This window comes from Trachemys scripta, chromosome 10, assembly GCF_013100865.1.
Source record: "Trachemys scripta elegans isolate TJP31775 chromosome 10, CAS_Tse_1.0, whole genome shotgun sequence".
In the NCBI taxonomy this organism is placed as follows: domain Eukaryota; kingdom Metazoa; phylum Chordata; order Testudines; family Emydidae; genus Trachemys; species Trachemys scripta.
In genome coordinates, this window is record NC_048307.1 from 62,965,256 (window position 1) to 62,980,789 (window position 15,534).

The 15,534-nt window shown below is 40.9% G+C and overlaps 1 protein-coding gene across 5 annotated transcripts in view; it reads left to right on the forward strand.

Moving 5' to 3' along the window:
- The window catches only part of MYO5C (myosin VC), a 54,269-nt gene that overhangs the window by 15,794 nt on the left and 22,941 nt on the right, over positions 1 to 15,534 (forward strand). For all 5 annotated transcript variants that reach the window (XR_004647312.1, XM_034782899.1, XM_034782895.1 and 2 more), the window contains 15 exons: positions 1,060 to 1,167; positions 1,733 to 1,839; positions 2,696 to 2,961; positions 3,992 to 4,073; positions 4,288 to 4,428; positions 5,384 to 5,509; positions 6,635 to 6,718; positions 7,648 to 7,782; positions 8,705 to 8,802; positions 10,400 to 10,486; positions 10,569 to 10,680; positions 12,239 to 12,450; positions 13,556 to 13,721; positions 14,262 to 14,408; positions 15,319 to 15,483. Coding sequence is in view for 4 of the 5 variants with exons in the window: in XM_034782899.1 (XP_034638790.1) it covers positions 1,060 to 1,167; positions 1,733 to 1,839; positions 2,696 to 2,961; positions 3,992 to 4,073; positions 4,288 to 4,428; positions 5,384 to 5,509; positions 6,635 to 6,718; positions 7,648 to 7,782; positions 8,705 to 8,802; positions 10,400 to 10,486; positions 10,569 to 10,680; positions 12,239 to 12,450; positions 13,556 to 13,721; positions 14,262 to 14,408; positions 15,319 to 15,483 (2,036 nt within the window). In the remaining variant the exon portion in view is untranslated. The remainder of the gene's footprint in view (positions 1 to 1,059; positions 1,168 to 1,732; positions 1,840 to 2,695; positions 2,962 to 3,991; positions 4,074 to 4,287; positions 4,429 to 5,383; positions 5,510 to 6,634; positions 6,719 to 7,647; positions 7,783 to 8,704; positions 8,803 to 10,399; positions 10,487 to 10,568; positions 10,681 to 12,238; positions 12,451 to 13,555; positions 13,722 to 14,261; positions 14,409 to 15,318; positions 15,484 to 15,534) is intronic.

The following is a 15,534-nucleotide window of genomic DNA, read 5'->3' on the forward strand; positions in this document are numbered from 1 at the left end:
AGCACAAATCTTATTGACTTTCAGTGGGACCTGTAGGCCAACGTGTATGTCTACACCGCAATAAAAATCCCATGGCATGACTGTGGCTGGCCTATGTCAGCTGACTCGGGCTCATGGGCCTCCTACTCCATGGTTATAAAATTACAGTGTAGACATTTGGGCTCAGGCTGGAGCCTGAGACTTCACGAGAGGGGCAGGTCTCAGGGCCCAGGCACTGCAATTTTTAGCCCCACAGCCCAAGCTCTGCGAACCTGAATTAGCTGACCCAGGTTCTGAGACTTGGTGCCACAAGTTTTTCATCACAGAGTAGACCTACTCTAAGTTGCCTAGGGTTTGAGCCTTCTTACTGTAGTCCAGGGCTGCCCAGAGGATTCAGGGGGCCTGGGGTCTTCGGCGGCGGGTGAAGGACCCCGCTCCAGGGGCCCCGAAAAACCCGGCACTTCGGCGGTGGGTGAAGGACCCCGCTCCAGGGGCCCCGAAAAACTCTCGTGGGAGCCCCTGTGGGGCCTGGGGCAAATTGCTCCACTTGCGCACTCACCCCCCCCGCCCCGGGTGGCCCTGCTGTAGTCAGTGGCAAAGTTTCCAGTAACTTTAGAGGTGCAGGATCAGGTCCTTAGGTGTCTTTGAAAATCACACTCTTAATACTTTATTTAGTGAATATGCTTGTGAAGGATGCCATATTGACAGTCCTGGGGAGTGAAGGCTTCTTTATTTGTCCACAGAGCAACGACATGGTAAAAGCTCCATGTGAGCTTAAACTGCAATCTGGAGGACCCAGCTTCAAGCATAAAATGGTAGTTCATCTCCCTACCAATCAATCCTTAGCCCTCTGTTAGATTTCCAAAAGGGATGCTGGTTAGTGTCAGTTGTACTGGTTTTGTTATGTGGATTCCTTTTATTTCGGAAGTACACTAAGACCATGAGCTCATTTTAGAAGAACTATCAGATGGTAACGGCTTTCACTCCATTTTCATTCATATCTACTGACTTATTGAGGAAAGACTCTCTGTCCCACTGCCAAGTACATTAATTGTTATAAGTTTTACTTTTCATCTGTAGGGCATGCAGAAGAATTTAATTATACAAGAATGGGTGGCAATACTGTTATCGAAGGAGTCGATGACAGAGTAGATATGATGGAGACCCAGAAGACATTCACTCTACTAGGTAAATGAGAGTACTTGGCAACACATATTGATAAATTAGCAAAGCGAGCTTGGCTCTGAAATGACCAATGACAAACAAGTTTTGAAAAAAACTAGGGAGCATGTGTAGTAGTTACCTGCGGAATTTGTTTATGGCACTGCTGTTTTGCTATTTGCTTTAATGGGACTTGGCAACATCAACTGGCTATTAGCAATTGGTCTTCATTGTTAGTGGTATAAATTACTTAGAGCTAGAGTCTGACTAGGCCTCAGCCTGGTGTGCAGTGGAGGAAAGGGAGTAAGGAGTCTTCCTACCTCTTATGTGATCTATTGAAGGGCAAAGCGGAACTGTCCCTGCAGCACTCAAGAGAATACAGGGATTTGTCCCTAATTGCCCTCCCCATCCCCAGAGATGTAGAGAGTAGCATAGTTATAGCTCTGCACAGCAGCCAACAGTGTCTTCACCAAGTCCTTATAGAACCGCTAATGATTATATACAGTATTGCAGGTATTCCTAGATCATGCTTTTTATTAATGGATGTTTCTATTGCTTTGAGTATTTCAAATGAATAGGGATTTTTTTTAAGGTCTGAAGGAGGATTTTCAGATGGATGTTTTTAAAATACTGGCGGCCATCCTACACTTAGGCAATGTGCAAATGACAGCTGTTGGTGATGAAAAATCTTCAGTCAGTGTAAGACATTCGCTCATTCAAATTCTTTGAATAATTGTATTTAGTTTTTTTTATTTGGTGGGTCATTGCCAGTCCTTTCGTATCTTCCCCAGCTACCTGTCACGTCCTTCCTTTATCTCTGTTACAGGCTGTCTTGGGACATCCTACCTTGTGAGCATTCTTTGCCAAGACTCTGTGTACAAAATACTTGGTCTCAAGTGTGGGGTGCATAAAGCAGCCCTAAACCTGGCAAACTAAGGCCACTTTGGGATTCCTCCTGCCTAGCAGAATCCTCAACTGGTATAGAAGCATGATGGTGGTGTTTATGCCACTCCCCTTCCTCACTCGTGGCATAAAGGGGCTGAACAAAGGGAAGGTGTGTGGCTGAGATGTGCCTGCATCCAGCTGATCCCCAGCTTCTGGAATGACCCCTTGGGGCTGTTTGCAGCCTCTGCAAAACAGGTCAGACTCAAGGCCATTCAGATTTGTGCGATTGGACCACACCAGCACTTGGTTATCCCAAGGTCAGGGAAACCATTAGACAGGTTAAAGCCACTTATGCTGTCCCCAGCCCATATGAGGTGCAGTTTAATTGGTCCATCCCTGGTTGTATAAATGGTCCTCTTCAGCAGTGCTTATTCTAGAAAAATGTCTATTGACATCAACAGGAGTTTTGCCTTTGTAAGAAGTGCCTGTGTTATTAAAAACTGATTAAACCAAACCAACAATCATAGGTTGAAATCCCAACCCCAATGAAGTTGGTGGCAAGGGTTCCCATTGAGTTCAATGGGGCCATGACAAAATCTTAGCCTTTGTAATAATCCATTAGTTGCAACTTTTCATAAGATCTAGTAATGTTTATTTTTCTTCTTTAAAGCTGGAGGATAAACATCTCAATATATTCTGTGAACTTCTGGATTTAGACAATGACAAAGTGGCACAATGGTTGTGCCACCGAAAAATTATCACTGCCTCAGAGACTGTAATAAAGCCTATGACAAAACTCCAAGCTCTTAATGCAAGGGATGCTTTGGCAAAGAAGATCTATTCTCACCTGTTTGACTTCATTGTGGAAAGAATTAACAAAGCCTTGCATTTTTCTGGAAAGCAGCACACTTTTATTGGTGTTTTGGACATTTATGGGTAAGATTATCTCTGGTGAAAAAAATTATTTTCAGATGATACAACTCTCCTCTGTTTTCCAGTTCTTATTCCTACATATCTGGGAAATATGATGCATTTCCTACAATGAATTGGCATCCATTTAATCAAAAGGATGCAGTCTTCTGCGCCATGAAATCTTTTGCATGAAGGGCAATGGGAACTTCTTATTTTGATGAATATCAATATCTCTGTCTCAAGGTGACATTTGATCTTAGATTTAGTACATCTTAGGCCATTGGTCTTTGATATTCACCTTATCAGAAGTAAATTTGGGGAAATCAATTTAAAGTTGTATTGTCACTTTGACATGGGATGATGCTTCTCTGATGGCTGGATACATTAGCTTTAGGGTTGCTTTGTTCCACCATTGCAACACAGAGCAGCCCCATTGCACACCAGGGTTTTGGTCATTATGTCTAAGACCTTGTCTACACTTACAGCGGTGTGTAGAGTACATGTAGCTATATACTGCAGTGAAAGGCAGGCTGTGTCCACTCTCACTGTGGTGTGTAGCTAGATGGGGCAGTGAAAGTTTCCAGCAGTGGGAGGCAGCAGGGAAAAGTTCTGAAAGGGGGAGGCAGTGAGGAGAGGAGACTTTCCCCGCTGCTGGAGTCCCTCACTGTGGAGGGGAAAGGCTCTGGCAGCAGGACACGACACTGTTAAAAATAGCAGTGTAGGCATGGGAGGCTCTGCTTGAGCATGTAGAGAGCTATGTAGGGTATATTGCATAGGGTTCAGGCATGTAGGACACTCTACTCAGTTAAGCAGTGCCTCACCATCTACTCTGTTTATACCCAGGCTAGCTGGGCGTGCAATGTCTGTACTGTACAGGCCACCATAAGTGTAGACCGCTGCTAAGAAACAGAAAGTTTAGGAAGTAATTTCCTTATAAGCAGCTGTTTTCTCTCAAAGTCCCATAGGACATTAGCACTCACTTTTAAATGATTATGTATTTATTTTTTTCTCCCATCTAATAATATCTTCCCCTAATTTTTAAAATGTATTTCAGATTTGAAACTTTTGATGTGAACAGTTTTGAGCAGTTTTGCATCAATTACGCTAATGAAAAACTGCAACAACAATTTAACCTGGTATGTACATATATTTTGCTGCAGTTGTATGTGTTGATTGGTGTCTTCTTTGTAAAGATTAGCAATACTTAGAAAAGAGATTTTCTTATATTTCAGATTTATACTTTAGTGCATGTTACACAAATATTTTACCTTACCATTGTTTTCCAAATGCCTATATTTTGTTCCTGAGTTAACATGTACTTTTCATAATGTTGACATTTTTCATTAATAGCATGTCTTTAAACTTGAACAAGAGGAGTATATGAAGGAAGACATCCCATGGGCTCTCATAGACTTTTATGACAACCAACCAGTCATTGACCTTATTGAAGCTAAAATGGGCATTTTAGAGCTGCTAGATGAAGAGTGCTTGGTAATTTTTAATTTTTTATGCTTACGAACTGGTATGAAAACGTTTCTGCGGGTTGTGTTTCAGGCAGAATTTGTGGTTTAAACCATATTCTAATTCCTTTTAAATTAAGAAGATGAGCACCTTGCTGATGAAGTGATCATTCTCGTAATCTTCTAAAGTTATAAAGAATCTCTATTTGATTATTTAGTTTAAAACCATTTGCTCTCTTGTTAATTTCTTTTCTTATTCTGCATAAAATTCAAGCTTCCTTTTCTCACTTTCAAGCACTCCCTGACTGTACCAGACCTACATCTCTGCCCTCTTCTCCTTCTACCAGCCCTGTGCACCATCTAGGCTTCTCTTCTCACCATTCCTCTCCTTTTTTCCTTGCCCACTTCTAACTCCATTTTTCCTTCCATTATGCCACATATCTCTAGAGGCCCTTCCTCTAAAAGGGAAAGGATGGCCTCAAAGGTAAAGGACAGGCATAGGAAAGAGAATCCAAAGTGATTCTGTGTGACGTTAGCAAGTCACTTTTGACCTGATTTTCAGAATCCAATCCATGCATAGGATGGTAAAAAGTTACTGATCAAGCCCAGTGATTCACCCAATACCATTCTCTTGACCTGATTGTCATAGATCTCTTGGGCAGTTAAATTATGGCTCATTTGGAATTGTGTTGCCACTGCCCTTTCAGAACGGGGGCAGTGTTCATAGCAGGGAGGTCTGCCTGCCCACAGAACTTTCTCAGGTTATGTACCGGAGCTGCTTTATAAGACCCTGTTTCTTCATAAAATGGTTTGCCCAAGGGAATTTCTGGCTATTCTGAAAGAGATTAAAACTCAGATGCTGTTTATCATCACAACACATTGTATGTCTGTTGCTTGAATAGCATTTATTGGTAGTAAGTAGCTTCCTCATTGTTAACATTCCAACAGTATTTTATTAAACAGCCTCACAGCTTGCTTTTTTATAGTTACCTCAGGGGACTGATGAAAATTGGCTTCAAAAGCTATATAACAATTATATCAACAAGAACCCATTCTTTCAAAAGCCAAAAATGTCAAACACATCTTTTATCATCCAGCACTTTGCTGATAAGGTAGGTGTATATTTTACTGTATTATTTCACCATTTTTCAACCAGCATAACATTCAGAAAGGAAAAAAATCTATTAAAATGTAAATGGAATTGTGCATGTGCCATCTTTATAAGCTGTATTCAATATACCAGCGGGGGTCCTGGGCCACGCTCTGCTTTCCAGCCTCCCCTCCAGCACCAGCAGGGGTCCTGGGCCACCACCCATGGCACCCCAGGACTTGCCCCCACAGAACTCCCCTGCCCAGGTTTTAGTTAGCGGTATATAGTAAAAGTCACAGACCTGTCACGGGCTGTGAATTTTTTATTTACTGCCCGTGACCTGTCCATGACTTTTACTTAAAATACCCATGACTAAAACATAGCCTTAGCTATGGGCCCACAGAGTGCTGTACAAACAGATAGGAAGATAAAGTCCCTGTCCCAAAGAGCCACAATCGTAAGTTGTGAGCATAAGACCAAAAACTTCAGACTAAGGTTGCAGAAAAAGCATACAACGTACAAGCAAGAGTCCGGGTTCCAACTGATGCACATCCAGTTAGTCCCATTAGGTTTTATTAGTATCTTTATTTTATTTATATTTGAAACATAGTTTTCAGTTTCAGGGGCCACTTAGGGTTTAAGTCAGGGGAAATGAGTAAGAGAAGGCAGTAGATAAATGAGAGGAGATCATTAGAAGGAGGACTGTCCAACCTCAATGTGCATGATGACCTTAAGAGAAGGTGTTCTGTTAGTCTCAAAGGTGCCACAGGACCCTCTGTTGCTTTTTAAGAGAAGGTGGTTAGCTGTCAAGGAGGTGTCCTCTGCTAACTATCGAGAACACTGAAGGCTGCTGAATGTGGTAGCTGGGACTGTATGCCGTTCCTAATCAAAACAGAAGAAAAATGCAACTGGCTGCATATTGGGCCAGTGTGCCCAGCTCTTACAACTGCGGGTTATACATCTGGCACAATGCAACTTATAAAGGCAGAATTTACCTACAGTGGTTAGGAATAATAAAAATATTGGACCAAGTCTTTGAGACCAGCCCATCTGCACCCAGTGGCGCTGCCCAGGGGTAAAGGAAATTCCTTACATTAATTTTGCATGTTGTTGCCGTTATGATTACTAATTTCACTTTTTTGCACAGGTAGAGTACAAATCTGAAGGATTTCTGGAAAAAAACAGAGATACAGTGTATGAAGTATTGATTGACATTTTGAGAAACAGCAAGGTTAGTAAATTCATCCTGGCTGATTATTCTACTAGAGATACCAGAATTCTTGTGGAATATGAATAAAGATTAAGATGAAAATACTTTGATCTAATGTTATTAAATTAAAAACGCTATACCTGAAAACTCTAACAATGGATCTAAAATAATTCCAAACTGTATACTTTTAATTTCAAAGTGCCACTACAAGTTAAAAGAACACTGTTTAGACTGATTCTTATGTATAGTTGCCCTGAAAGTTAATATTTTTAAGTATTTTTGAATAATGTTCTTCATAAACAATATTTTGAAGCTTGAAACTGAAATCTCAGTTTATTAAAACTGCTTTTTTTTTTCTTGAGGTGTATGCAAACTGATCTGTTGCGTAGCTTATCATGTCTGCTGGCACTGTTTATTTTTAAAAGGAGACAAAAATAATGGCAAGGCATAGAAAGAATTACATTGACTTTCAAGCAGATGTAAGATGAAAATCAAAAGAGCTTTATCACTTTTTGTCCTACTACTCTTGACTATGCAGCTCTATTGTTAAGAATCTAACTTAAGCTGACAAAGAAAAACAAATTATTAATTTTAAATAACCTTTTTAAAATAACATGAATAGTCTGAATTTAACCCAGTCATGTAATCATGTCCACGCGGGTGTATCCCTGTACCCCCAAACAATTCCACTGATGTCAGTGAGACTCCGTGCAGGTCTAATTGCAGGCTTCGGGTCTTTGTGAAATGAAGTCCAACAGTAATTGCTTTCTAGTTAGTTATGAATCTTAAATCAAAGGGTCCAGTCTCAAAAGCTACAAGATTTGGCCTAAGATCTGAGACTAACAATGTCTGTTCTGTTCTGTCCTGTACATCCATTATTAGAATTCTTATATTAAAACATTATTACAATTACACAGTGTTAACTGTGATCCTTTCTTTTATGCTTTTAGTTTCATCTGTGTGCAAACTTTTTTCAAGACCATCCAGTGCCCATTTCACCCTTCCGGTCAACTATAACAGTCAAATCTGCAAAAACGATGGTCAAGCCACCTAACAAACAGTTCCGGACGACGGTTGGTAGTAAGGTATAGAGTTTAGCTCAAGCTCTAAAGACTCATGTTTTTAACTATAGAGCAGTGGTTCTCAAACCGTGGGTTGGGATCCCAAAATGGGTCATGATCCCATTTTAATGAGGTCGCCCGGGCTGGCTTAGACTTGCTGGGACATCAGGCCGAAGTCCAAGCCCCACCGCCCGGGGCCAGAGCTGAAGCCCGAGAGCAGCGGGGCTCAAGTTACAGCCCCACCCCCACCCCACCAGGGGCTTCAAGCCCTTTGGCTTCGGCTTTGGCCCCACCCACCTGGGGTGGTGGGGCTTGGGCTGGCTCAGGCTTCATTCCCTCCTCCTGGGATCTTGTAGTAATTTTTGTTGTTGGAAGGGGATCACGGTGCAATCAAGTTTGAGAACCCCTGCCCCTAGAGGTTTCCAGTTCAGTCCCCGACATCAGCCAAGAGGGGGGTGGCCATGATGCAATATTCCTCCTAAAACAGCACTTTTTAGACACAACAAATCCTGCATCTTGGCAGGGGGCTAGACTAGATGACCCTTACAGTCCCTTCTAACTATAAGGGTCTATGATTCTATAAAGTAGAAAATATTGGTGAAGTGTGGGCATTCAGGAATTTGTACTTGAGGGCGTGAGGTTCAGATTTATTCATAAGTGCGTATCTGGTACTATGGTATTTAGAAACATTATTCTAGGATGTCTAGTGTGCTGTACAGCTAGGGATAGCCCCAGCTACTAGTATCCCAGTTTTGTGTGCAAGTGGGTGTATTTGTGTGTGAAAACATTCAGGGCCAACATTTTAATGATCAGAACTCTGAGAGGACTGCTGCCTATATTTTTGTCACAGTTTCCAGTTAGAGACTAACTCAGAATCAAAAGTCAAAGATGAATTACTTTGATGGGAATGTTAAATTAGCTAAATTGTTACCTTAATGTTTTCTAGTTCCGCAGTTCTTTGTATTTACTTATGGAAACGCTTAATGCAACCACTCCTCACTATGTACGGTGCATAAAGCCAAATGATGAGAAGTTACCATTTGAGTGAGTACACTAGTGCTGTTGAAATACTATGTTATCTTTAATATAAAGCAGTATTCTAAGACTGAATATATAATCTTATTTTTCAGATTAGCCAAATATCAGTAAAGTGTTATTAGCTGAAGTTTACATATAGAATGTATTTTATTCCTGTAAAGATTACTAAAATAAAACAATTTAATATTTTTATATAAACAATGAATGTTACATGGTTCACCTGGCCATAGTTATTAAGTCACTGGAAAATTCTCTGAGTTAAAAGGTTTCAAGCCACGATTTTTTTTGTTTATTTGCTATAACATTTTTGGAGGGAATGCTGACCATTTTAGTTTTAGGTGGGTAGATATTTTTGTATGGGTGTGCTTGATCTTCTATGACATGGATTAGTATAGTTGGGTTTCTGGGAGAAGTCGTCGCTACTTCATACTAGCTTCCCTTGTAACAAAAATATTTATAAAGGTGTTTGCTCTTTTCTATGAATGTTTCTATGTGCAATGTCAATCACATCCAAAATGTTTGCCTTCTTCCCAAAATACTTACAACACGCACTGAAATAGTTGTGAATAAGAAGAGCATTCTTAATGTTATGTGTATGTCAAGTGCTTCAGAATTCCCATAGCCAGCACTGCTACCAATAGCTTTTAAAGTGGAGTAGATTTTAATCACAACAAGCATGCATGCAACCATTAATGAGTTTCATGTGCAGAGATGCAGGACAATCTCTTGGCTCAGAGATACAATGTCTGTTAGTAGTGCTGACAGATACATGCATTGACAATGGAGATATACACCCTAATTCTGCCTTTGTGGTATCATGTTACACAGCCACAAAGATCTGTTGTTCAGGAATTGGCATTCTAAGGAGTGCTTAAATAGGCTTTGAAAACATAAAACACTTTATTAAAGTTGCTAGTGAGAATTTACCTGTATGTATGTTATATATTGAGAATACTGTCTGATTCTGTGCCATTTGATAATATACACTTTCAAGTTTAGCACTGAAGGGAACAAAGCCTCTGTAAGAGAAAAATAAATGTATTGTTCATTTGTTTTTTGGGTGGAAGCCCTGAAGTTTTCCATGTTTTTTTCCATATAAAGAATTTGGGTCAGACACAAGATATCCTGAAAACTCCCTTGGGACCCTTAGTGCTTCAGGCATGAATAGAAATACAGAATGATTTATATTTCTTCATTTGATCTAAATATTATCAAAGAAGTATTCATTCCATTAAATACCATTTTTATGAATAAATTCTGATACCAGAAACCCTAGAAATGAAATACATTGTTGTATGGCCAAATCTTGCAAACACTTGATCAGTGGGTACTAAATTCTACACTCAGTAGTGTTTGCAGGACGAAGCCCTTAATATAAAAGGGAGGGATGTGTGTGTGTGTGTGTGGGGGGGACATTATTATATAATTCAGAAATATTTAACACCTACAATTTTATTTTGTTTTGGTAAAGAACCTCTTAATTAAACTGTGATATCTCCAATTATGCATACAGGTACTAATCTCTGCAAGAAGTACAAACGTTATAGTTAAATATGGCATATAAAAACTGGAAGAAAATCATGTATAAGTTCTGTTCCCTTAGGTTTGACTCAAAAAGGGTGGTGCAACAACTGCGAGCATGTGGTGTTTTGGAAACCATTCGAATTAGCGCCCAGAGCTATCCATCCAGGTACGTGACTGCTCCTTTTTCTTGAATACATATATTTAGATCTGATGAAATAATTTACATTCACCAATTTTTCATTTTATAGGTGGACTTACATTGAATTTTTCAGCCGTTACAGCATTCTCATGACGCAGCATGAACTCTCTTTAAGTGACAAGAAAAAGATTTGCAAGACTGTTTTGCAGCGGCTGATCCAGGTTAGCGTTTCTGTTCTGTGCTGTCATCTGTTATAAATAAGGCTATGATTTAGTCATGGGTATTTTTAGTAAAAGTCATGGACAGGTCATGGGCAATAAACAAAAATTCACAGCCTGTGACCTATCCAGGACTTATTCTATAAATACCCCTGACTAAATCTTAGCTGCTCCTGGGAACCTGGGGCGCGGCTGCTCTGGGCAGACCCGGGGGCCAATGGCTGGCCACTGCTCCGACAGCCTCCGGGGCCACCCCTGGGACCGCTGCTCTGGGATGGCCCCCTGGGCCAGCCACTCTGGCTGCTGCTTGAGTGGTCCCGGGTCCAGCTGCCCAGGGCTGCCCGAGCAGTTGAACCCAGGGTTGCCCCAGCCGCTGCCAGTGCGGCTGGGGCCAGCTGCTCGGGCGCTCTGGGGTCAGCCACACCTGCAGAAGTCACAGTGGTCCCAGAAAGTCACGGAATCCATGATCTCTGTGACAGACTCGCAGCTTTAATTATAAATACAAAAGATCCAATTCACAGAAGTATTTATTCTTTAAATATGAATGATGATTTAAATATTATTTACCTTATTATTAGGTAGGTCATTTAATCAGCTGTGGTGTAGTGGATTGAGCACAGGGCCTTTGTTCTTTCCATCGGCCATTGATTCAGTGTGAGCAAATTATTTAACCTTTCGGCACCTCTGATTCCCTATCTGTAAAATAGGTATAATGATACTTTACCTGTCTTTGTAAAGCATTTTAAATAAATGAAAAGAAAGTACTACATGCATGCTAAGTATTTATTTTTTTTTAATATATTCTAATGGGCCTTGCATGGTGGAATACAGTAAAGTGCAGTGCTGTTCTAAGAATGTGTTATCTTGCAATCAAACTCTCTGAAGCCAAAGCTTTAATCCTAGCAAGTTCAGCTCAGCTTTCCATCCTCTTGAACTGGATAATTGAGTTCCTTGCGGTTTACTGTATGTGGCTTCTTTCATCTTAAGACTTCCGAAAGCAGCCTACCTGCTCTAAACATTAAGGATCCCATGACACGTTTTGCACCTAGGCTATTCCTGGCTGAAAATATTTTCTTCCCTCTCTTCAATCATTCCTGTGTGATGTATATTCACATTACACCAGTTACTTGTAGTCCTTCAGCTTAGAGGTGACTGAACTTCAGCTGAAGTATAAATACAGAGAGCCAGAAGCTGCCTTCAGTTACACCCAGAGTCAGTTAATGGTGTAACTGGGAGGAGAATTTTGGCCATAGTTTGTCATACAATTACATCTCAAAGCTCTTTACAAGTGCTGTGTGACTATAAAATATATAAAACTGACCCTATGCAAATTCCTCAGTCTCTTTTAGCATATAGGTCCCTAATTTTTGAAGCAGAAAGATTGTGGAGTGAGCACAGTGATCAAATATTTCCCCAAATCCGTAGGGAGGATGCTTGTCATTAACTGTGTTTCTGCCATTTTGGCATAGCTAGGCTACAGTTATTTATGCCCATCCCACTGCCCCCCAAAAATGAGAAGAAGATTGCAGATTATAAATAAACCTATGGTTTTCTTTTGCAGGATCCTAACCAGTATCAGTTTGGGAGAACAAAAATTTTCTTCAGAGCAGGGCAGGTTGCTTATTTAGAAAAACTGCGGTCAGATAAACTGAGACAAGCATGCATCGTGATCCAAAAGAATGTTCGAAGCTGGCATCAACGGAAGAAATTCCTCCGTATAAAACAAGCAGCTGTTACAATACAGCAGTACTTCCGTGGACAGCGGGCTGTACGGTACTTCATATGGACCTGAAAATGCCTGTGGTGTTATGTAGATATTCAGGAAGTACTCTGTCAAATTTCAAATGCTGTGGCCATATCTCTGAAGGTCTAGATACCCCTAAATAACACATAAGGGAGCTCCCTGACTGATGCTGAGTGGCTTACTAGTGGGTCCAAAGTAACTGATCCCCTTCAGAAACCTAGAAGGGGTCAGGCAGGCCACACAAACTAGCTTCCTGTTCTCTTGATGTCCCACACCCTCCTGTGTGCCAAAGCTTTTGCAGCTCTGAGGCTGCAAAAAACCCACACAGAACATGCTGTCAGGGAGAACTATGGCTGGAAATGGGAGGGTTCAAAGACAACTGTGTGGGGGTTGGAAAGGTCTGGGATGTTCTTCTGCCCCCTCTGCTGAGATTGGTCAGGGAGGAAGGTGTCTTCAGGGCAGTGGGCTCCTGTTCCATGGTTATCCACCGTACTTAAGAGCTGTCATCCAGCACTAGTGCAGCAGCCTAGCCCCTTCACAGTCTCCCAGCTGTCACAGTGAGGGGGACCAGCTGCCTAACAGGATAGTGGGGGGGAACACAGCCTCCCCAGATGTCACTCCCCACTGAACCCAACTCTGTATGTGGCTGTGAAGGAAGCCGGAGTACTGGAAACACCACAGATGCCCCTCAGAGGGGCTTCCCCCCACAGGATTTGATTAGCACTCTGCGCGCGTGGGCTGAGCCGGACCAGGCAACAGGGCTCTGTGCCCACTTGGCACTTGAGTCACAATTTGGCTCTGTATGTTAGACTTGTTTTCAGGAATAGTCCAAATTAAAATGTTACTTAATGTGAATCCACCTCAGAGTAGGGAACACCCCTAATTTTAGATCCAAATTCACCTCCATCTGCTGTGATCTCACTTCCATCATTTTAAATTACTTACATTACAAATATTCACTCATGAAACTGGGACTATAGACATGTCATTTAGTTAGAAGTATTGATCCCACATAATCATAGTCATCTTATCCTATTTTTTGGGCAGGGGGGGGTCCAACCTTTGGGACTTGGGAGGATGAGCACAAGGAGTCTAATATCAATTAAAAATAACTTTATTTTCTTTCTAATTAAGGCAAGCTATCACTGCTACAGCTCTAAAGCAAGCGTGGGCGGCTATCATTATTCAGAAGTACTGTCGGGGATATATAGTCCGTAAACTTTGCCAGCTCATCCGCGTGGCTGCTATAACAATTCAAGCTTATGTGCGAGGATTTCTAGCAAGGAAGAAATTCCAAAAGGTACAGCCATTTAAGAATTTGACCAAGATCCCAGTGTTGGGAACTTTTGTGTTATAAAACGGTGGAGGCAAACTCTAGTGATGCTTAATGCTGTATCTTTGACATGAGGTACTCTTGAATACTTCAGCATGTGGATGAAATGTTCTAGTTCATAATTTCAAGCACTTTACAATTTTTAAAATGTTGGAGGTAGTGTGCTTTGATTATTCCAATGGTTTGGATGTGCAATTTTAATAAGTTTCTATTTTAAGTGTTAAAATCCTAACATGGTCATTTATCCCTGTAGCTAGAATGACAGAACATCTGAACAGATGTTGGTTGATCCACCAGATAATTGTATCAAGTATCAGAGGGGTAGCCATGTTAGTCTGGATCTGTAAAAAGCAACAGAGAGTCCTGTGGCACCTTTAAGACTAACAGATGTATTGGAGCATAAGCTTTCGTGGGTGAATGCCTACTTGTTCGTATGCATGTAATGGAAATTTCCAGGGGCAGGTATAATAGATAATTGTAGGAGTTTATTGTTCTCTTGTTTTAAAGATGCTCAAGGAACACAAGGCTGTAATTCTTCAGAAATATGCCCGGGCTTGGCTTGCAAGACGCAGATTTCAGAATATTCGGCGATTTGTGTTGAATATCCAGCTTTCGTACAGAGTTCAGCGACTGCAGAAGAAACTAGAAGACCAGGTAGATGACAAGAATCCATTTATGTTTTCTATTAATTTTCTTTCAATGCATTTCTTTTATTGCGAATCAATCACATTGTGAATTAGACATTTACACTAATAATCATCTGCAGTTCATTAGACAAGAAAAATTTGCATAAGGGATATGGACCCTGATAAGGGCACAAACAACCACAAATTGTCTTCCCATACAGGCACACTATTCTATATTTGTCCATTATGGGGCTTCCTTGTACCTTTTGAAGCATTTGGTACTGGCCCCTCTTGACAACGGGATTCTGGACTAGAAGGGCCAATGGTTAGATCCGGTGTGGCAGTTCCTATGTATGCTGCAATTGTTCAGTCACATCTCTTTGATCCTGTTCACACTGGGATCAGAACCATATTAGCTGCAACTCTGTTTAGATGCATTTGCTGTTTTGGGGGTTCTAGCATGGTTTTCTTTCACGGTCAATTTTTTGAGAGCCATATTAGCCAAACTGGTTCTATAATATGGCTTTAACCTCATTTTCAGACAGAATTTCCCTGGTTGTGGTGAACATAATTGAGCAAGGGGAGGGGTCAGGCAGTAGATTAGCTGTTTTCTCATAACTGAGGCAAGGTTAGGTGGTAAATTGTTTTTGTTGTCCAAGTGTTACTTGATTCTGTTCCTAGAGGTCATTCTTTACTAATACAGTGTTCCAAATCCAGTTTTAAAAAATTGAGAGAACAAATATTCAATTATTAGAGATTTCCAGTGACAGACACAAAAGGTGGGCTTTGGTAACTAATGGAGGGATAGAGCAGAACCTGTTGCAACTGTTTTGGGAAGGGAAATGTCTGTGTGTATTACACTAATAATATAAGTTACTAAACAGAATGGAACAAAACTTTAATTTGGTTTAATATTAACCTATGTTTGTTCATTTTAGAACAAAGAAAATCATGGCTTACTGGAGAGGCTGACTCACCTGGCTTCGACTCATGGAAATGACCTAGATACAATCCAGAAACTTGAATTAGAGCTTGAAAAATTAGCCACACAAAAGAGAACCTCTGAGGAAAAAGGAAAGAAATATAAGGAGGACACTGAACAGGTTAATCTTCCTGTTCCTGGTGGTGGTTGCAATATAAGATAATTTATTAAG